This window comes from Capra hircus, chromosome 5 (genome assembly GCF_001704415.2).
Source record: "Capra hircus breed San Clemente chromosome 5, ASM170441v1, whole genome shotgun sequence".
In the NCBI taxonomy this organism is placed as follows: domain Eukaryota; kingdom Metazoa; phylum Chordata; class Mammalia; order Artiodactyla; family Bovidae; genus Capra; species Capra hircus.
The window spans coordinates 74153324-74170598 of NC_030812.1; the positions used below are offsets into that span (position 1 = coordinate 74153324).

The 17275-nt window shown below is 58.8% G+C and overlaps 2 protein-coding genes across 10 annotated transcripts in view; one reads left to right on the forward strand and one right to left on the reverse strand.

Moving 5' to 3' along the window:
- KCTD17 (potassium channel tetramerization domain containing 17) lies at positions 1211-11989 on the forward strand. Of its 4 annotated transcripts, XM_018048299.1 has the most exons (9): positions 1211-1504; positions 2684-2792; positions 5097-5188; positions 6122-6217; positions 7984-8109; positions 9443-9512; positions 9705-9779; positions 10108-10198; positions 11114-11989. In XM_018048299.1, the coding sequence occupies exons 1-9, from the start codon at positions 1262-1264 to the stop codon at positions 11181-11183; spliced, it is 972 nt and encodes a 323-aa protein (XP_017903788.1). In that variant the 5' UTR covers positions 1211-1261; the 3' UTR covers positions 11184-11989. The 4 variants fall into 4 exon arrangements, with proteins under 4 accessions (XP_017903788.1, XP_017903789.1, XP_017903786.1 ...); XM_018048300.1 differs by lacking the exons at positions 9705-9779; positions 10108-10198 and having other exon boundaries at positions 1214-1504; XM_018048297.1 differs by lacking the exon at positions 11114-11989 and having other exon boundaries at positions 1214-1504; positions 9705-10999.
- The window catches only part of TMPRSS6 (transmembrane protease, serine 6), a 39668-nt gene continuing 37527 nt past the window's right edge, over positions 15135-17275 (reverse strand). For all 6 annotated transcript variants that reach the window (XM_018048303.1, XM_018048301.1, XM_018048302.1 and 3 more), the window contains 2 exons: positions 16480-16616; positions 15135-15949 (listed from right to left, as the gene is read on the reverse strand). In XM_018048303.1, the coding sequence (XP_017903792.1) occupies positions 15791-15949; positions 16480-16616 (296 nt within the window). In that variant the 3' untranslated portion in view covers positions 15135-15790. The remainder of the gene's footprint in view (positions 15950-16479; positions 16617-17275) is intronic.

Genomic DNA, 17275 nt, shown 5'->3' on the forward strand with positions numbered 1-17275 from the left:
AGGAGCAGGAGTCTAGCAGCTGTGATCCACTCCCTGCCAAGGGGAAAGGTTTACGGAGACAGAACCTGAGGGATAACAGAACCTTCCCCTCCTCACCCCACCACAGGGCCAGGCTGCCCAGTGGGTGTGGCCTGAGTATGGGACACAGAGATCACTGACAGAAATAGTGAGAAGGAAAGGAAGTTAATGAAGACAGCTTTCGGGAATTCTCTGGTGGTCCAGTGGTTAGGACTTGGTGCTTTCACTGCCAAGGGCTTGGATTCAATTCCTGGTCAGGGAACTAAGATCCCACAAGCTACATGAAATAAATAAAGGAGGGTGACTTCCCTTCTGCTCCTTTCTCTCCCAGGACCCAAACCACATGAGGAGCTGTCCCCTTCCCACACCCTGCAGAACCCACAATAGCAGCAACCCACCCCCACCCCTGCCAAGTTATCTGGCTCAGAAGTACATCCACAGAACGAATCCCTCCTCCCCTTCCCGAATTACAGATGAGTAAACTGAGAGTCTCCCAGCACTTCATCCTACAAAAGCCAGAATGAAAACCTAGCTCTCCAGACATTCATCCGGTACCCTCTCCACTCTTCCTCCCTAGAAATGTTTCCCACGGAGCAGGAAACGGGCCTTGGTGGTGGAAATGCACTTGAAACCCACCTGAGCTCCTGCCAGCCTGACCCTCACTAGCTGTGTGAATGCAGAAAGTCACTTTGCTTCTGTGTCCTCTTCTGTAAAATGGGTACAGTAATGCCAACTTCACAGGGCTACTGAGAGCATCAATGAATAATACAGATGCATAAAGCATCTGGAATATAGAAGGTGCTGAGCCAACTGTAAGCCCAGCTCTGTTGTCCTCAAAGAGAGTTTTCGAGGGGAAAGAGCACAGCTCCCTTCTTCCCCAGCCCCCGTCAGCCAAAAGCAGAATGAAAGAATATTAGAAAACAGATACAAGTAAATGCTGCTATAAAATTGGGGGAGGGAAAAGTTCCTTCTCTTGTCAATTGTTTGATAACCCAGACTGGACAAAGGGAAAGCAATGTGGAGGCAGAATGGGAGGATTGCTGATTCCGGGTATCACTCATCATTTTCCCAGTGACCTCGAATTTGACCTTCCCCAAACACAGAGCACTTTGGCCAAGAGCATCTTTAAGAGACCCTCGTTTGTAGACCTCCCAGAAAGGACAAAGTAGGGCGGGGCTAGGGAAAGGCAAGATCCTCACTCCCGCCGCATCCGTCCGTGGCGGCTGGGACTACAGCTCCCGGCATGCCCGGCGCTCGGTACCTGCCCACCTCCAGCCTCCTTGCCCGGAGGATGCAGACGCTGGGAAGAGCGATGAGGATGGAGGCCGGTGAGGCAGCGCCGCCGGCGGGGGCGGGCGGCTGGGGCAAGTGGGTGCGGCTCAACGTTGGGGGCACGGTGTTCCTGACCACCAGGCAGACGCTGTGCCGCGAGCAGAAGTCCTTCCTCAGCCGCCTGTGCCAGGGGGAAGAGCTGCAGTCCGACCGGGTGAGGCCCACGGGGTGGGCGGCCGTTGGGGATCCCTCGCTCGCTAGAATCTGGCTATTCAGCCAGGCCTGCTCGCGGGGCTGGAAACCCGGCTGGGTTTCTTTCCGAAGAGCTGGAGGCAAGAAGAACTGGTCGAAGGAGGGGAGAAGGAAGTGGATCAGAGAGTGAGGATGTGCCCATTGCCTTGGCAACAGGACAACGCCAGGCTGGGGCCATTTGGAGCTTTTGAGCTCTACCCTGGGCTCCCCACCCAGGAGACTATTGGATAAGGTCTCTCCCATTTCTTTGGCGCTGTGGGGAGGACAGACACGAAGGGCCTTCCCTCCTGCCCAAACTGGACTCCTGCATCACAGGAGATAGAGTCTGCTTCTCCCTGCCCTTTGGGGTGTGGGTGGCCTAGGGGTACAGGGAGCTGGGTGGAGAAATCCCAGGTTCCTTCTGAGCTGGGCTTCATGGGGAGGAACGCTGGCCTGGGGCACCATTTCTGGGTTCCCATCTCAGTTCTCCTGCAAACTGCCTGCATGACCTTGGGTCAGATCCTTCCCTGCTCCAGCTCAGCCTCCTGTCTGTAGCCCCAGGGGGCCAGCCTGCGATGACCTCTAAGGCCCCTTCTCTCCCATTTCCTGACCTGATGCTGTGACCTTGGGTGAGTCTCTTTACCTGGTGATGTCCCTGTCTTCTCTCTGTAGAGTTGCACTAAAACTCTCTCAAGCCTCCTTGCCCGGTATCCAATGAGATAGCAGCTCCTTTGGAAACTTGTAAACATCCCCAGAATAACTGGGGTCTGCTGGAAACCGTGTAGGGCTGGCTTCAGGAAATAACCTCTAAGAGGGATGATCCCTGAGCCCTACACTGGCCTGGGTGCCATTTCTGAAACTTCACTGGCTGCTCACAATTCTCCCCGGTTGTGGGGGAGAGGAGCAAGGCTCAGAGAGGTCAAGTCACTGACCCGAGGTCACAGAGTCAGGAAAAGGCAGAGGCAGGATCTGAACCTAGCTGTATCTGACCCCAAGGTCCTTTTATTCCATCACACCACTCCGTTTTGGAGCAAACACTGCATCCCCTGCCCCCACCCTCCCTCTGTCCTTTACTGGGACTGAAGGGTGGGGGTATGTTGCAGGGTCAGCAGGGAAGAGGGGCTCACTCTTTTCTCACTGCCTGTGCCCCTTGCCTTTGTAGGATGAGACGGGGGCCTACCTCATCGACCGCGACCCCACCTACTTTGGGCCCATCCTCAACTTCCTCCGGCATGGCAAGCTGGTGCTAGACAAGGACATGGCTGAGGAGGGTAAGTTGGTCCAGGGGGCTGGCCAGGGCCTGCGTCCTACGCCTGTCTTCTCTAGCCTGCCAGGGCCTTCCATGGTGGTCCAAAGCCATTTCTCCCATCCAGAGGAGAGCTCTGTTTTCTTCCATGTTTCCTGCTTCTTCTCGTTCCAGACAGGACTGGATGCCAAAGCCTCTGCCCAGGCTGAGCCTAGGGCCAAGGTGACTGGCCCACGCTTCCACTGGGTGCTTCCACTGGGTGGTGCTTCTGGGGAAGTGGCAGAAACATAGGCAGAAGAGAGAGGAAGCCCGTGAAGCCTGTAGCCTCCGCCGGGGGCAAGGGATGTCCTTTTCCCTGGCTTCCTGGGAAGCCAGTGGTGAGCCCAGTGGGGGTGGAAATGGCCATGGGAAGAGGTATGCTTCTTTCTTTGAGTGATCGGGTATCTCAGATGCCTGGTGAGGGCTCACAGTCAGCAGGGAGGTGGAACGGGTGACTCTTCCCGAGCTCTGACAGCCTCTGCTGCACAGTGCTGGTTGTGGGTGGAGGAAGGGGAGTGGGGAGGCTGCTCCCCAGCGGGCGTTTGGTCCCTCCCAGGCCGGGTAGCTGAGGCCCTGTAAATGTCCACTTCCTGGCCCAGCAGATGGCAGGGAAGCCATGCCTGGGAGAATGGCTTCTTGGCAGAACTGCAGCCTGGAGCAGGGACTATAGGTGGGTGCCAAGCCCACTTTTCCTTAGAGCACAGGGTGTGGCTTTGGGTCAGCTGACCCAGCCAGGCTAGCTTGGACTTGTCACCATTCCTTTCTGAGTCTCTACTGTGTGTATGAAGTGGGGCGGTGATCTCCATTAGGGATGTGTTCTGGGAAAACAGACATCGCAAGTCCCGGGGCTTGTACCCTGAAGGGGTCTAACACAGCCCCTCCCTCCTCACTCGGGCCACAGTCTTCTCTCCTGACCCGTGGGACACGGTAGTCTAGAGGCCAGGTGGCTCTCCAGAGGACCAGGGCTTCAGAATCAGAGCCCACTCTAAGCATCGGCTCTGGGAGCCCCACAGCTTTCCTGGTGGCCCCTGGGAGAGCAGACAACATGGGCGTGGCCTGGGCCCCAAAGCCGCTCCCACGGGGAAGGGAGCTAAACACTCCAGCGTCACAGCTAACACCTGTTTACAGGTTATGGATTTGTCAAAGCCCTGGCATTCCCAGCACCTTCAGACAGGACTAGGGCCCTGCTCCAAGGGGCCAGGGGCTTTGGCAGGAAACTGACTAGTGTGTGAACCCTAGAAAGTCACTTATCCCCTTGTGCCTCCATGCCTGCATCTGTGGAATGGGGTAACAATAGCACCCACCTTGCTGAGCTGCTATGAAGATAAAAGGGGCGGATACAAGTGTGTCACTTAGTGCCACGCCTGGCACCAAGGACCCGTGATACAGAGTTTGCTGTCTGTCATCTGTAGGGCCCCACAGGGGGCATTCCTGGCAGTAGCACGCACTGACCACCTCCTCTGTGTTAGGTGGATGTGAGCACTGGGGACAGCCAGGGACATCAGATGTGGGTCCTGTCCCGCAGGAGCCCAGAGGCCCGTTGTGCAAAGGACCTGCCCTGAGGAGCTGAGGGGGGTCCAAAGGCTGAGGGCTGTCCCCTTCACCAGAGAGGCACTCGCTCAGTCTCTAAGATGGCTCCCTTACCTGCGTGGGGACAAGCATGCCCTGGGGCTTGTGATGAGCACGGGACAGGCTCTGCAGACTGTGAAGTGTGGTTGGTCAGTGCACAAAGATCGTGCACTTAGTGGGAATGGAGGGCAGAGGAACTTGAGTGTGAACCCCAGCTCTGCCCCGTGCTGGGTGTGAGGTGTTGCACAGCTACTGCCTTGCCTGGCCCTTGGCTTCCCTGTTTGCTCGGTGGGGGTGATGAAAGTATCTACTTCTCGTGCTGAGAATGAACTACAGTAAAGAGTGCAACCTGCCTGGCATGGTGCCTGCCACTTAGCATGTGCCTCGTCAGTGGGAGCATGTAATCAGGGGTCAGCCAAGGCCCCTCTCACTGTGGCCTTCTAGGGTCCAGTCCCATGGGCCTGCTGCCTCTGGTTAGCCCCAGACGGGGTACTGGTAGGTGTCCCAGGTCGCTGTGCTCAGCACACCAGGGAGATGGTGCCTCTTAGCCCTGCTATAGAGCGTGTGAGTCCCCAAGAAGGGAGTGTTCCCTCTTGCCTGACCCCTGAACTCAGAGAGGCTCATCACCCTAGTGTGATGAGCAGGGGGTGGGGATGGAGGGGACAAGGCGAGAATGGGGCATGGGGGTGGTGGGAGTGATGCGGGTGCTGCTCTGTGTCAGGGGTCCTGGAGGAAGCGGAATTCTACAACATTGGCCCGCTGATCCGCATCATCAAAGACCGGATGGAGGAAAAGGATTACACCGTCACACAGGTCAGGGGGCAGCGGGGCAGCATCCGTGGCCAGAGCAGCGGGTGGTGGGGAGCGGGGAGAAGGGAGGTCAGGAGAGACAGAACTAGCTTTTCTTGGGAAGGCCGAGCTGCCTTGTAAGGGGTTGTCCAGCTCCCAGATCACCCCGCAAAGCCCCAGACTGGGAGACATGTATCAGGTTCTGTCCTTGCCTTGGCTCTGTTTGCTGTGTGACCTTGGGCCAGTCACTCCACTCTCTAGATCCTGATTTCCTTTTGGGGCATATAGAGGTACTGAGAACTGCCCACCCTTCCCTTCCTCACAGGCAATATGGAGTCAGTATGAGGGTACAGGGGGCCTTGTCGGGGCAATGGGGATTAGCACACCATCCATTTCATGGGCTCAAGTGGCCCCCTGGAGCTGGCATGTCTGAGCTTGGACCCTGGGCCTAAGTGGCCAGTCTGCAGGAGGAGCTGGTGGAATTCTCTGCCCACCCTGGGGGAGAGGTAGAAGATGAGAGATGGGTAGGGAGGCACTGTCTTCCACTGTCCTTCTCTCCCCAGGAGCTTGAAGAGGGGGTGCTCTGTCTCCTGGAGGACCTGCCTCAGTTAGTGGCCCAGGATGCCTCCTAAGCCCATCTTCCTTACCCCTTGTATCACCTGTGTCCCAGTTCTGGTCCTGCAACTCTTTAGCTGGGTGACCTTGGGCCAGTAACCAACCCTCTCAGAGCTTCCATGAACCTTCCTAGGGTTTTAGGTGGGATTAAGTGAAATCACGCATGTTGAGTGCCTGGCACATCGCAATTACTCAGAATGTGACTTCTGGCTTACCACCCCAACTCCATCCCCTCCTTCTGTCCTTCTTAGGGGTAGAGGGTAAGCGAAGAGCAGGGGCTCTCCCATCCCGGGATGCTGGGCACTCCCACAAGGTGCCCTCCACATTGCCCTCTGCCCACAGGTCCCACCCAAGCACGTGTACCGCGTGCTGCAATGCCAGGAGGAGGAGCTGACGCAGATGGTCTCCACCATGTCTGATGGCTGGCGCTTTGAGCAGGTGGGTGGAGCACGCAGGAGCCACATGTCCAGGCAAAGCAAGCTCCTGTCTTCCTGCAGCCCCAGCCTTGGGGTTCCCCACTGCAGCCCCTACCCAGGAGTCTTCTTAAGGCAAACAAACAAGATTAAGAAAGGCCACACTTGGCAGCAGATTGATTGGGAAGGAGAGACAAAGGAAGCCCCACGGGCCACAAGGCAGCTCTGGCAAAGCCTCCCAGGAGCTGGGTAGCGTTTACACTGAAGTGTGTGAGTCTCTGCCCCCCAAGCGACAGTTCTGATGAGAGGAGACAAGATCCATAGAGGAGAACGGAGGTCCCCTGGGGGCCACACCTCTTGTAGCAACTCCACAGGCGTAGATTCCAGGTCCCCACAAGGGACATGCCCAGTTCCAAGCATGGCCGCCTTCAGAAGCACAGAGCGGCAGCCTCCCCTGAGGTATTCATGATGACCTGCATTTCCTTCCAGTGCTGATGCAGTTTACCAGCCAGGAGAGATTTTTATCATAAACAGGTTGCCCTAGTAATCCAGTTGACGTCACACCTCTCTCAGGTTTCCAGAGGATCAGAGCCAGCAAGCCAACCCAAGGTCAGATTGGCTCTTAAGAAGAGAAGGGTTGGGCTGCCTTTTATCCATACAAGCTCCCTCACACCTGGAGGTTGAAGAAAGGAGAGGAAGGCCAGGCTCCCCAGGATGGCCAGGCCTGGGGGGAAGAACAAGGCCAGTCCAGGAACTGGAAGCCTGGATTCACATCTAGGCTTCACCACTGACGTGCTCTGTGACCTTGAGCAGGTCATCTCTCTCTTGGCCTCGGTTTCCCAATCTGTGACATGGGCCAGTAGTGCTTCTTTTGCCAGAACATTGTGTAGATTAGAAAGACCATGGATCAAGTCTCTAGCCCAGGGTAGGCCTCAAAACAGTGAAGCTAGCTAGCATCCTATGAATTATTAGAAGCATTTGACTCTGTAGGATTCCAGAGAGGACTCAGGGTCCTGGATTCAAATCCTGTTCCACTCATTCTGGCTGTGGGACAAACCATCCCTCAAGGCCTCATCTGCTAAAGGGGCTGGCTGGTTTTTCCTCTGTCTGCAGGATGAGGGTCCCTGGGGGCTGAATGAGACCCACCATGTGCAAAGCTTTTATCAGCCAGGAGGGGTCTGCAGATGTAGTTATTTTAGGGATCCCAGACCAAAAGTGGGGCTGATTTCCTCTGCTCTCTAGGTGAGAGTCTGGCAATTGCATGGGTTCCTAGAGGCTAAGCAAACATGCCAGGCACCACTGGCCTAAGGAACAGGTGATCTGGTCTACCTCTATTTCCAAGAGCAAACAGAATATTCTATGGTGCTCCACCAGGTCATGTGGACCCCATCCTGCGACTTGGTTCTGGGGCTGCTTCAGCCACACCCAGGACACAGGGAGCACAGTCTGCCTGTTACAGATCTCTGCCTGCTTCTGGAAGTGGCCTGCTAGATCTAGGACCAGGCCGAGTGGGGGAGAAACAGCAATGATAACTGCCTTCCCCTAAGGATCAGGCCCGGCCAAGCCATGTGGGGAGGCTGGCCCTGGAAATTGACCAGAGGCATAGGTTGGGGAGGTGGAGAGGACTCTGACTTTGGGCCAGAGGTGTCCTCTGGAAAGCCAGGGGGATGGGCCTGAATGGAGCAGCAAGATCAGGGCACAGTCAGTATCTTGACAAGTGCCAGTGTTTGCCCACCCCTGCCTCCCCCGCCACCTGATCAGTCATTTTCTCCCCACGCGCCGTCCCTCCAGCTGGTGAACATCGGCTCCTCCTACAACTATGGCAGTGAGGACCAGGCAGAGTTCCTGTGTGTGGTGTCCAAGGAGCTCTACAGCTCTCCACATGGGCTGAACTCCGAGTCCAGCCGCAAAACCAAGGTGAGCCCCCCACCCGACCTCAGCCTCCCTGCCTTCCCTCCCTCCCCTTGCTGCCCTCCGCCTGGCCATCTGTGCTTCTTCTTTCTCCCTCCTGCTGCACACGCCTGACGCCCTGATCACAGCTGATGCCATCCATCCCATGCACCCATGGTCCTGTCTGCCCACGCCAGTTGCCCAGGCCCAGGCTCCAGGGACAGTGAGAGGAGATTAGCCCCAGGGTGTGACCAGAGTGGACTTAGATGTTACTTGGATGGTGGGCACATGGCAGCCACGGGGCAGCATGGCACCGGGAGAATGCACTGGACTAAGGGTCTGGGCGTGGTGTGAGTGCCCTGTGTGACCTTGGACAGGTTGCATCCTCTCTGTGCACCTTGGTTGTATTCTCAGAGAAGTGAGGGGGTGGACCACCAGCTTGGAACTTCTGCGATCCAAGAGGCCAGTTTAGTTCCTGGGGACCAGGGCTGGGGCAGGGAAGCCGAATCTGTTCATTCTGCCCCTTCTGCAGGCTCCCCACATAGGACTCAGCAGCAGAGGGGTCTGGAGCCCTCAGGGTCCAACCCTGTGTTTCCATCCTGGCCTGTGAGGCAGCCTCAGCTGGCTGCAGGGAGGGGGTTGATCGAAGGTCCTATCACCCCAGACCCTGAGTTGGTCAGAAGCCTCAGGAGTCCAGGGTGGAACCAGCAGGGCAGGCAGCAGCCAGGCTGGGAAGAAAGGAGAGCGTTCCTTCTAGAAGCCTGTCCCTGTGTGTTGAAGACTTAGGAACTCTGCTTCCCGTCTGTTTGTCTGCCTTCCTGTGCTGTGACTTCCCGTGCCCACCCCACCCCCAGCGGGGCCAGTGGCTGACGTGGCCTTGCAGGGGTGCAGGGTGAGCTGGCTGCTCCTGCCTCTCTGGGAGAGACCTCAGGATCTGGGATGTCAGAGCCGGTGCTGGCATCTCAGATCTGGCTGGTGTCTGCCGTGGGCCTTCCCTGGCCTCATATGTACTCTGGGTTGGTCCTTCTAAAATGAGGCCTTCCCAGGCACCCCTCAAGGATACCCCAGCCACACACCCACCCTCTTCGTCTCCCACCACTGTCACAGCGGCAGCCACCAGCATCCTCAGCAGGTCCCCACCCTCCCGCTGGTTCCCCCAGGCCCCTCCCCAGGCTTCCCGGGACCGGACACGATGCCCCGGCTTCTGTGGCTGTAGCGCTCCCCTCCCCTGAAGGTCCTCCTTCTCTTGCCCCTCCCCTTCACCCTGAGACGGGGGCCCTCGGGGCCAGCCGCCAGCAGGCCCCGGTCCCCCGGTCAGTTCTGCGCTCTTTCTTCCCTGGGTCCGCCGGCTGGTTCACAGAGCGCGGAGGAGCAGCTGGAGCAGCAGCAGGAGCAGGAGGTGCAGGTGGAGGCAGATACGCAGGAGAAAGGTGCAGCCAACCCCCGAGGAGAATGATTGCTAGTAGAAGCCGGCGCCTCCCGCCCGCTCCCTGCTGGAGCCAGCTGCAGAACCTGGGGTCCCGGGGGCGGCCGGGGGTCGGGCGGGCCCACCAGGGTTAGCTCAGCCGCATGCCTGGCGCCTCACCTGCATAACCATCCCTTCTCTCACTTTCTCTTTGCAGCCCAGTCATCTCAGGATCCCGCTAACCTTTTCTCCCTCCCACCACCGCCTCCTCCTCCTCCGCTCCCCGCCGGAGGTCCTGCCTCATCTTCATCCACCTCTTCCTCCTGGATCTCACCTACACCCTGCCTCTTCCCTCTCTGCCCCTGTCCGGGTTTTCTCTCTGCCTGCTCACACCTCCATCCCAGGGCTGTCCTGGTCCCAGCCTCCTGCGCCCTCCACCCAGGCGCCCCGGCCCCGCATCCCAGAGCACCCTGCCTGCCGCCTCCTGCACCCCTTCTGGCTCCTCCTGCCTCCCGGGCGGGTGGGGAGGGGAGCAGCTGCACCTCCTCGGCGCCCCCTGCCGGCCACGTCTGAGGCACTGCTCCAGCGCTTCACATTCTCCTCACGTTTCCTCCTTGCAGGTTTCTGGCGGCACCCCCTCAGACCTGAGGTGGTGCTTGCAGGGAGGGCCTCCCCTGGGCCCCTCGCCTGCCCCCAGAGCTGCCATGCCTGGTTCGTAGCCTGGCGGAGCTGGAGGGAGGGGCAGAAGCCAGAAGGGTGCTCATCTCTTATTTCTTGAACTTGAGCCGCACTTCCTGCTGATTTTCTCCCCTTACCCAAGTTTCTCAGCCTATCTTGGCCTTGGGTGTGAGGCTCTGAGAGCAGACAAGAGGGGGAGGAAATTCTCTCCCACCTGCCCATCAGCACCAGAGCCACGCTGGGAAGGCGGGAAGGGAGACGGAAGCCAGGTGCCCAGACCTCATCCCTGACGCCCAGGACTCCTAATCACAGCCTCGGGGCACTGGGTCCCCGGTTTCTGCGGGGCTGGGAAGGACAGGCCACACTTGGATGCCCGTGGCCTTGGGAGAGTCAGCAGGAGCTGGCTAAGGATTGGGCTGTGGCAGAAGCAGCCCTGGCCAGGAGCCCACAAGCCCCCACTCCATCTTATCTACCTGCTGTGACCTCGGGCAAGTCACTGTCCCTCTCCGGGCCACAGCTCTCTAAAATGGGAACTGACCTCTGTGACCTCTTGCCTGAGACACTGGTGACCAGCCTCTCTTGACTTTCCCTCCCCCAGCCAGAGTCTTGGCAGAATATGGACTCCTAGGAGGCCACCACCCAGCCCAAGATGGGGCGTGGGGTTCCCAGCAGACCGGCAAGCCGGGTCGCCTTCCTGTATCCCCTCCTCCTCAGCTCTGAATCCACCTTTTCTGGGCCTCAGCCCTCCTTCCTCGCAGAAAGGACCTCGTGACTCACCTAACTCTCTCTCTCTCCCTGTCTCCCCCACCCGCCCACCCCCTCCATTTCGATCTCCCCTCTGCCCTTCTCCTGGCCCTGCACTCCCTTCTCCTCACTGGCCCCACCCCCCCTCCCCTCCCGGTGTTCTGACCACCCCCACCCCGTCCCTCTGCCCCTCTTATTTTCTAGCTGTTACAAGCCAGAGGCACCCGGATGTAAGGCCCCAGATCGCCTCCAGGGACTTGGGGTTCCGTTCTGAAATCCTTTATTTTTGTACCACGGGGTGGGCCCCCGGCCTGAGGCAGAGGAAGAGATCTCCCCGCTGTCACCTCTGTCTACACCCCAGGGGATGTCATTCACCCCTGCCTCCGGGGTCCGGGAGGGGGCCCACGGGGACCTCTCAAGCCCTGAGGTGGGCCCTGGGACCCCTGGGCAGAGCTGCCTGCCTGTGGCCGAAGTGTGGTGTTGTCCAACTGTGTCTCCCAGGCCCCCACGTCCCTGCCCCCAGGGCCCCCAGCTGCATGGCAAATACTACGCTCCCCCCCAGCCCAGTGACATCACCTCCTTGAGCCTTAGCCTCGCTGTGTGTCACCCAGGTCACGTCCTGCCCTAGCTGCCTCACAAGGTTGTTGTGAGGTTACCAAGAGGGGCGAGAGCCCTGAAGGCCCTCAGGGAGGGTGTAAAACGCAGGCTGGCCCAGCACAGAGATGCAGGGATTGGTGGGGGTGAAAGGTCTGGGGGTCGGCCATATCGGAAGGAGGGGGTGGGTGACTTGGCCTTCAGCTTGGCTGCTCCCCACGCCCACCCCATCCCCGCCATCCGTACTGCTGGGCGCAGAGTGGCCTGGCCAGGAGGGCGGCGGGCACTGATTCAGCAGGGGCAGTGGGGCCCCTCAGGAACTGATGGCAAGGGAAAGGGGACCATCCTCCCTCCACCCAGGGGAGAGGCTGGGGCTGGCAGGGGCTGAGCGAGGGGCCTCTCGCGTTTACGGGCTCCTGGGCCAGGTACTTGCTTCTCAGTTGTGTCCAACCCCATCGTGTAATAAAACCTGAATAAACAGCCAGCCTGGCTGCCTCCCTTTCTCTGGGCCACATTTGGGGACAGCGCTCTGTGGACTTAATTGTGTCTGATTCTCGTGACCCTGTGGATGAGTCCACCAGGCGCCTCTGTCCATGGGATTTTCCAGGTAAGAATACTGGAGTGGGTTGCCATTTCTTCTTCCAGGGGGTCTTCCTGACCCCTTCCCTGTCCTTCACCATCTCTCACAGCTTGCTCAAACTCAGGTCCATTGAGTCAGTGATGCCTTCCAACCATCTCATCCTCTGTCATTCCTTTCTCCTGCCTTCAATCTTGCCCAGCATCAGGGTCTTTTCAAATGAGTCTGCGGGATTGAACCCATGTCTCCTGCATTGCAGGTGGATTCTTTACCTGCTGAGTCATCAGGGAAGTCCCTTGGATCAGGGGCTAAACTTAAGGTGGGATAGACAGTCCAAAGGTAATGGGGCTTTTTCCCCAAGTCCTGGGGTCTGCCTGTTGTCCCTCTCCCGTGTGTGTTGAGGGGGAGTATCACGGCTGGATCCTCTGTCTCGTGGGTGGGCGTCCAGGGTACCAACGCTGCCTTGCTGGGTAAACTTTGGAAAGTATCTGCCCCTCTCTGGGTCTGTTTCTTCACGGGTAAAGCAAGGGGTTGGACGAGGTGACTTCCAAGGCCCTGCCCCCAGAGTTACTCAGTCTCCCACAGCCTCCAGGCAGACGTGGATTAGCTGGGATGCTGAGGGCTGGGGAGCTGGGCTTCCAGGCATCTGGAGTTTCCCTACCTCACCACACCGTTCAGCTGGCCCTCTGCTCCCCGGCTTTGCCCTGCCACCTCCGCTCCATCTTAACCTCCCAGGACGTCCTCTCTGCCTCCCGCTATGATACCTTCTGGTCACCTCCACCCCCTGTCCCAAGTCCTGAGAAATACAAACCCCAGGCTCCCCTCCATCTTCTGAGTCCAACAAAGCCCCGCCCGCCCCCACCCAACTTGGCCAATTCCTTCACCATGTGCTGGTCCTACTGAGTGTCTACCTTGCCTCCCTCCTCCCCTCCCCCCAGCAGTTTATTTTGCAGGTGTTTGGGGGGGACATCTCTGCAAAGCCGTGATCCCCTAAGCAGAGGCCCTCCCAAGCCCACTCAACGGTCTGGGGGCCCTCACCACTTCCCTTGGGGCCACCTGGCTCTCTGGAGTTGACTTCACTTTCTGTATCGCAAAAGGGTCACCAGGAGGCTTGTTAAAAGAACAGATTACAACCCCCACCCCAATTTCCACTAAGACTAGGATAAGGCCAGGAGTTTGCATTTCAGCAAAGCACCCTCTGGCAGTGTTCTGCTCCCCCTTTGAGAGGCCCCCCGGGGTGGTCCTGTCCCCTCCCCAAAGCTGACCCTGCCGTAGCAGCTGCTCCACCTGCTCCGTCTCCACAGGGGCCGCCCAGCAGGTGGAGGGCTCCCCACGCGTGGCTTCGGCGGCCACTCCTCGTCTCCCTTTGAAAACCCTCTGGAGACTAGGTCCCTGCTGAGGCCCCCGCTGCTTCTTCCTCCCACTCAGGCTCCAAAGACGACGTGTCTGCACTTGACACCCTCCTTCCCTCCGCCAGGGCCCACCCCACAGCCCTCCCTGATCACTCCCACTCAGGCCACAGCCTTGGCTGCCAAGACCCCACCCCTCAGCTCCCCTCCAGCCACTGGACACACCACCCCTCAGCCTCCTACTCTAGGCCCCCACTTCTACAGTGCGTGTGTCTCCCCTACCTCTTTGGTCTTCCCTGGACCACCTTCCATGCAGGGTGGCTGGAAAATCCCCCCTCCAAACCTCTCTCAAGCTCTGCCTATCTCCTGGACATCTCCCTCCTAGAGGCACCCTAAGTTCATGATACCTTCCCAGAGCCTTTCCTTCCCCAGGTGCCCCAGGTCAGGCAATGGGTCCTCCACCAGCCCAGCCGGGAGAGGTCCTCAGATTACCCCCACCACCAATGCACCTGGAGGATAATGAAGGTCCTTCAATGCTATGTCCATCCCCACTGCCCTGCTTGGTCCAGGCCTCCTCCTTCTTGAGTTCTGCAGCAGCCTCCTCACCAGCTTCCCTGCCTCCCATTTTCTCCACGCTGATGTCCATGTTGGTTCTAAATGTGAAGCCACTTGTGTGTCACCTTCCAGCTCTAGAACCTTTCCTGGCTCGCCAGAGTGCCCAGCATCAGATCTTTAGCTCCACTCCAAGTTCTTTGCCATCTCATCTCAGTTTGCCCCTCCCCAAAGGAATTCTGCAAAGAATTCCTTTGCTTTGCCCCTAACCCCAACCTCTGTCCAAACTAAAAACAACTGACTTTCCTTAAGAGGCCACTGACTTTGAGGACTCTGTGCCTTTGCACATCCTCTTCCCCTGCCTGGAATGCTCTTCTCTCCTTTGGCTGCCTTTGAATCCCAACTCAAGTTTCCTCCAGGCAGCTCTCCCTGACTTTCCGAGTTACTGGCTCCCTCCCCCAGAACCCTTCACACTGGATCACCATCCCACCCCTCTCGAGATCAGGAGCCGAGTTCTGTGAGCTCCATGACCCCACTACAGCACTTGGCACGTGGTCAGAGCCTGCGAGGTGCTGAATAAGAGATGCAGAATGCAGAGGCAGTGCTGAGACAGAGAAGTCGTCGCCTGGGAATCAGGAGACAGGGCTTCCGCCCCAGGCTCTACTCCTGACCCCTCCCTGGTGCCATCAGGAGGCTCCTTGTCCCTCAGTTTCCTCCTAGGCTTCCAGAAGCAGCCCAGCGCTTGTCTCAGCCCTGACTCTGACCTGTGTGCGTCTGACTCTTTGTGGCCCAATGGACTGTCGAAGGAAGTTCCCAAGCAAGAATACTGAAGTGGGGTGCCATTTCCTACTCCAGGGGATCTTCCCAACCCAGAGGTTGAACCTGTGTCTCTTGCATCTCCTGCTTGGCAGGTGGATTCTTTACCACTAGCGCCACCTGGGAAGCCCAACTCTGACCTGAGGGCACCCAACCACTGCCTTTCCAGGGTGGCTCCTGGGATTTAGGCAGATGCCCTGGAGGTCAGCCCTGCCCCCACTGACCCTGCCTTGGCCTTCTGGACACTTAGCCAACCGGCTGAGCAGAGAGCAAGGGTCTGTTCAGTCAAGGGCATGAGATTGGTGCTGGGGCTCCATTGAACCCCCAGAGTAGGACCTTGGGTCAGACGGCTTTATTCCACAGGGCAGCTGAGCTCACCTCCTGGTGAGAATGGACAGTGAAGTCCCAAGGGGCAGGTGAGGTTGGGAGGACCCTGGACCCAGGGCTCCCCACCCTTTGGCTTGCAGTGGCGGCTGGCCCACTTGGCTGTCTCCAGGACTCTGAGGGCCCTTCCTGTGGGAGCACCTTCCTCCTCCACCACTCAAGTTAGGCCGAGGGCTTCAAAGGCCGGAATCTGCTGTCTGGAGAAGATGCCACCCCAACAGCATTTGCACTGGGGCAGGGGTGGTGGCGGGAGGACCTTGCAGCCACAGGATCACTGCTCAACTCTTCCCCACAAAAGTCAGCAGTGGAGGAGCAGGGAGGAGAAGAGAGAATCAGGAGGTGACAGCCTGGATGAGAACCCCCCATCCAGGACTGGTGACCATCCCAGGCCCTCAGGGGTGGTCTGGACCACCAGCGAATGGCCCACCTCCCTCCTTGTACCCTCACTGAGGCTGATATCAGGCATTAGGTTGGGGGACAGGAAAGACACCACCTCCTGTCCCCTCCAGGCCCTGCTGCCTGCAGAATACTTGCCCCCAACCCCCCAGTGGGTGCCCTGGGCTCTCTGAGTCCAAGAGGTAGGCCCCTGCTCTGCAGGGGGGCAGCTCCTCAAGTCAGCACCTGCTGGATCCAGCCGATCACACCAGTGATGCGGGTGTAGACGCCAAAATAGTTGGGCCGGCCGCAGCCCAGACCCCAGCTGACCAGCCCTGCCAGGAACCAACGGCCACTGGGCTCCTTGCACACCAGCGGGCCACCTGAGTCACCCTGTAAGGCGTGGAGAGACAGGACTACGTCAGGGTAAAGGAATCCACTTCCAGGTAAAGGGCTGGACTACCGGGGATATTCTGAGAGTGGCAGCAGGAAAATGAAAACCCCTTTGGAAGCCTCCGATACATGGAGGGAGGCCGAACCAACCCAGCCTGGCCTCCAGCGGGGCCTGGCTGTCACGGAAGCGTGAATGTGTGTCCCAATGCCCTGCCCAGCTCTGCCTCCATTCTGTGGGCTCCATCTAGTCCTCTCTGCTGGGTCACTTGGGCAAAGTGCCTCTCAGAGGATAAGAAGCAGCGCTGGGGTTGGGTCTCAGACCTGGCACCTGGGTCTCTTCTGATCTGGGGTCTGCAACCTGGAGGCAGTCTCTCAACCTCCCAACCCTCAGTTTCCTCATCCACAAAGTGGGGACAGCCAAGCCCACCTTACCATGAGGCTGCTGCAGGCTGCTGTGAGCCGAGGGCTGGGCCCTGGGTGATGAGAGCCGTGCCCTCTCCCCGCCCCCTGGCACACTCCGCGGGAGTCACCTGGCAGGCATCCTTCTTGCCGTTGCGGTAGCCGGCGCACAGCATGCGGGGTGTCACCTGGTAGCGGTAGGCCTCGCTGCACAGGTCCTGCGGGATCAGCTGCACGTCCACCTTCTGCAGCCCGTTGCTGGTGGGGCCTGCCCGGCAGGGTTGAGGACAAAGGTAAGAGGATCTGAGGTGCCCAGGGCCCCGTCTCTTCTCTTGGCTGTTCCTTTCGTATCTCAAGAGCTCCTTCCTCGTCCTGCTCTGCCCTCCCTCCCATCTCCACCATCCCCCTCACTGACACTCTGTTCTGGCTCCTTCTCCAAGTGGCTCGTGGGGACAGAGCCCCCCACCCACCAGGGCCAGTGTCCTCAGGTTCTCCTCCACCCCTTCCTCGTGCCTGAGGCCTCTTGGCCGCCTCCCCTCTTCTCTGTGACAGCCCTGGGAAATTTTTCCAGAGTACACACCTCACGCCTCTGCTCCCACCTAAAACTCAGTCAGCATCTGCTCATTGTCCAGCCAGCGCTTCTCCACGAGGATGCGTGTTAGGACCCCGCCACCCAACCATGGAGTTTCAATATACACCCTGTGCCTAGCTCCACTGGAGGATCCGGTCTGTTCAGCTGGGGTAGGACCCAGACGCTGGTTTTCTTTCCTGAAGCCCTGAGACCTTCATTCAGGTCAGGAGTAGGAATCCTAGCTCAAGATCCTGACTGAGATTCCCTGCCTGCCCTTCCCTCCTGTCCTCACCCAGATCCACCTGCTCCCAGCTCCCCTCTGGTGCTGTGTGTTCTCAGGTGGGTTGCCACCTATG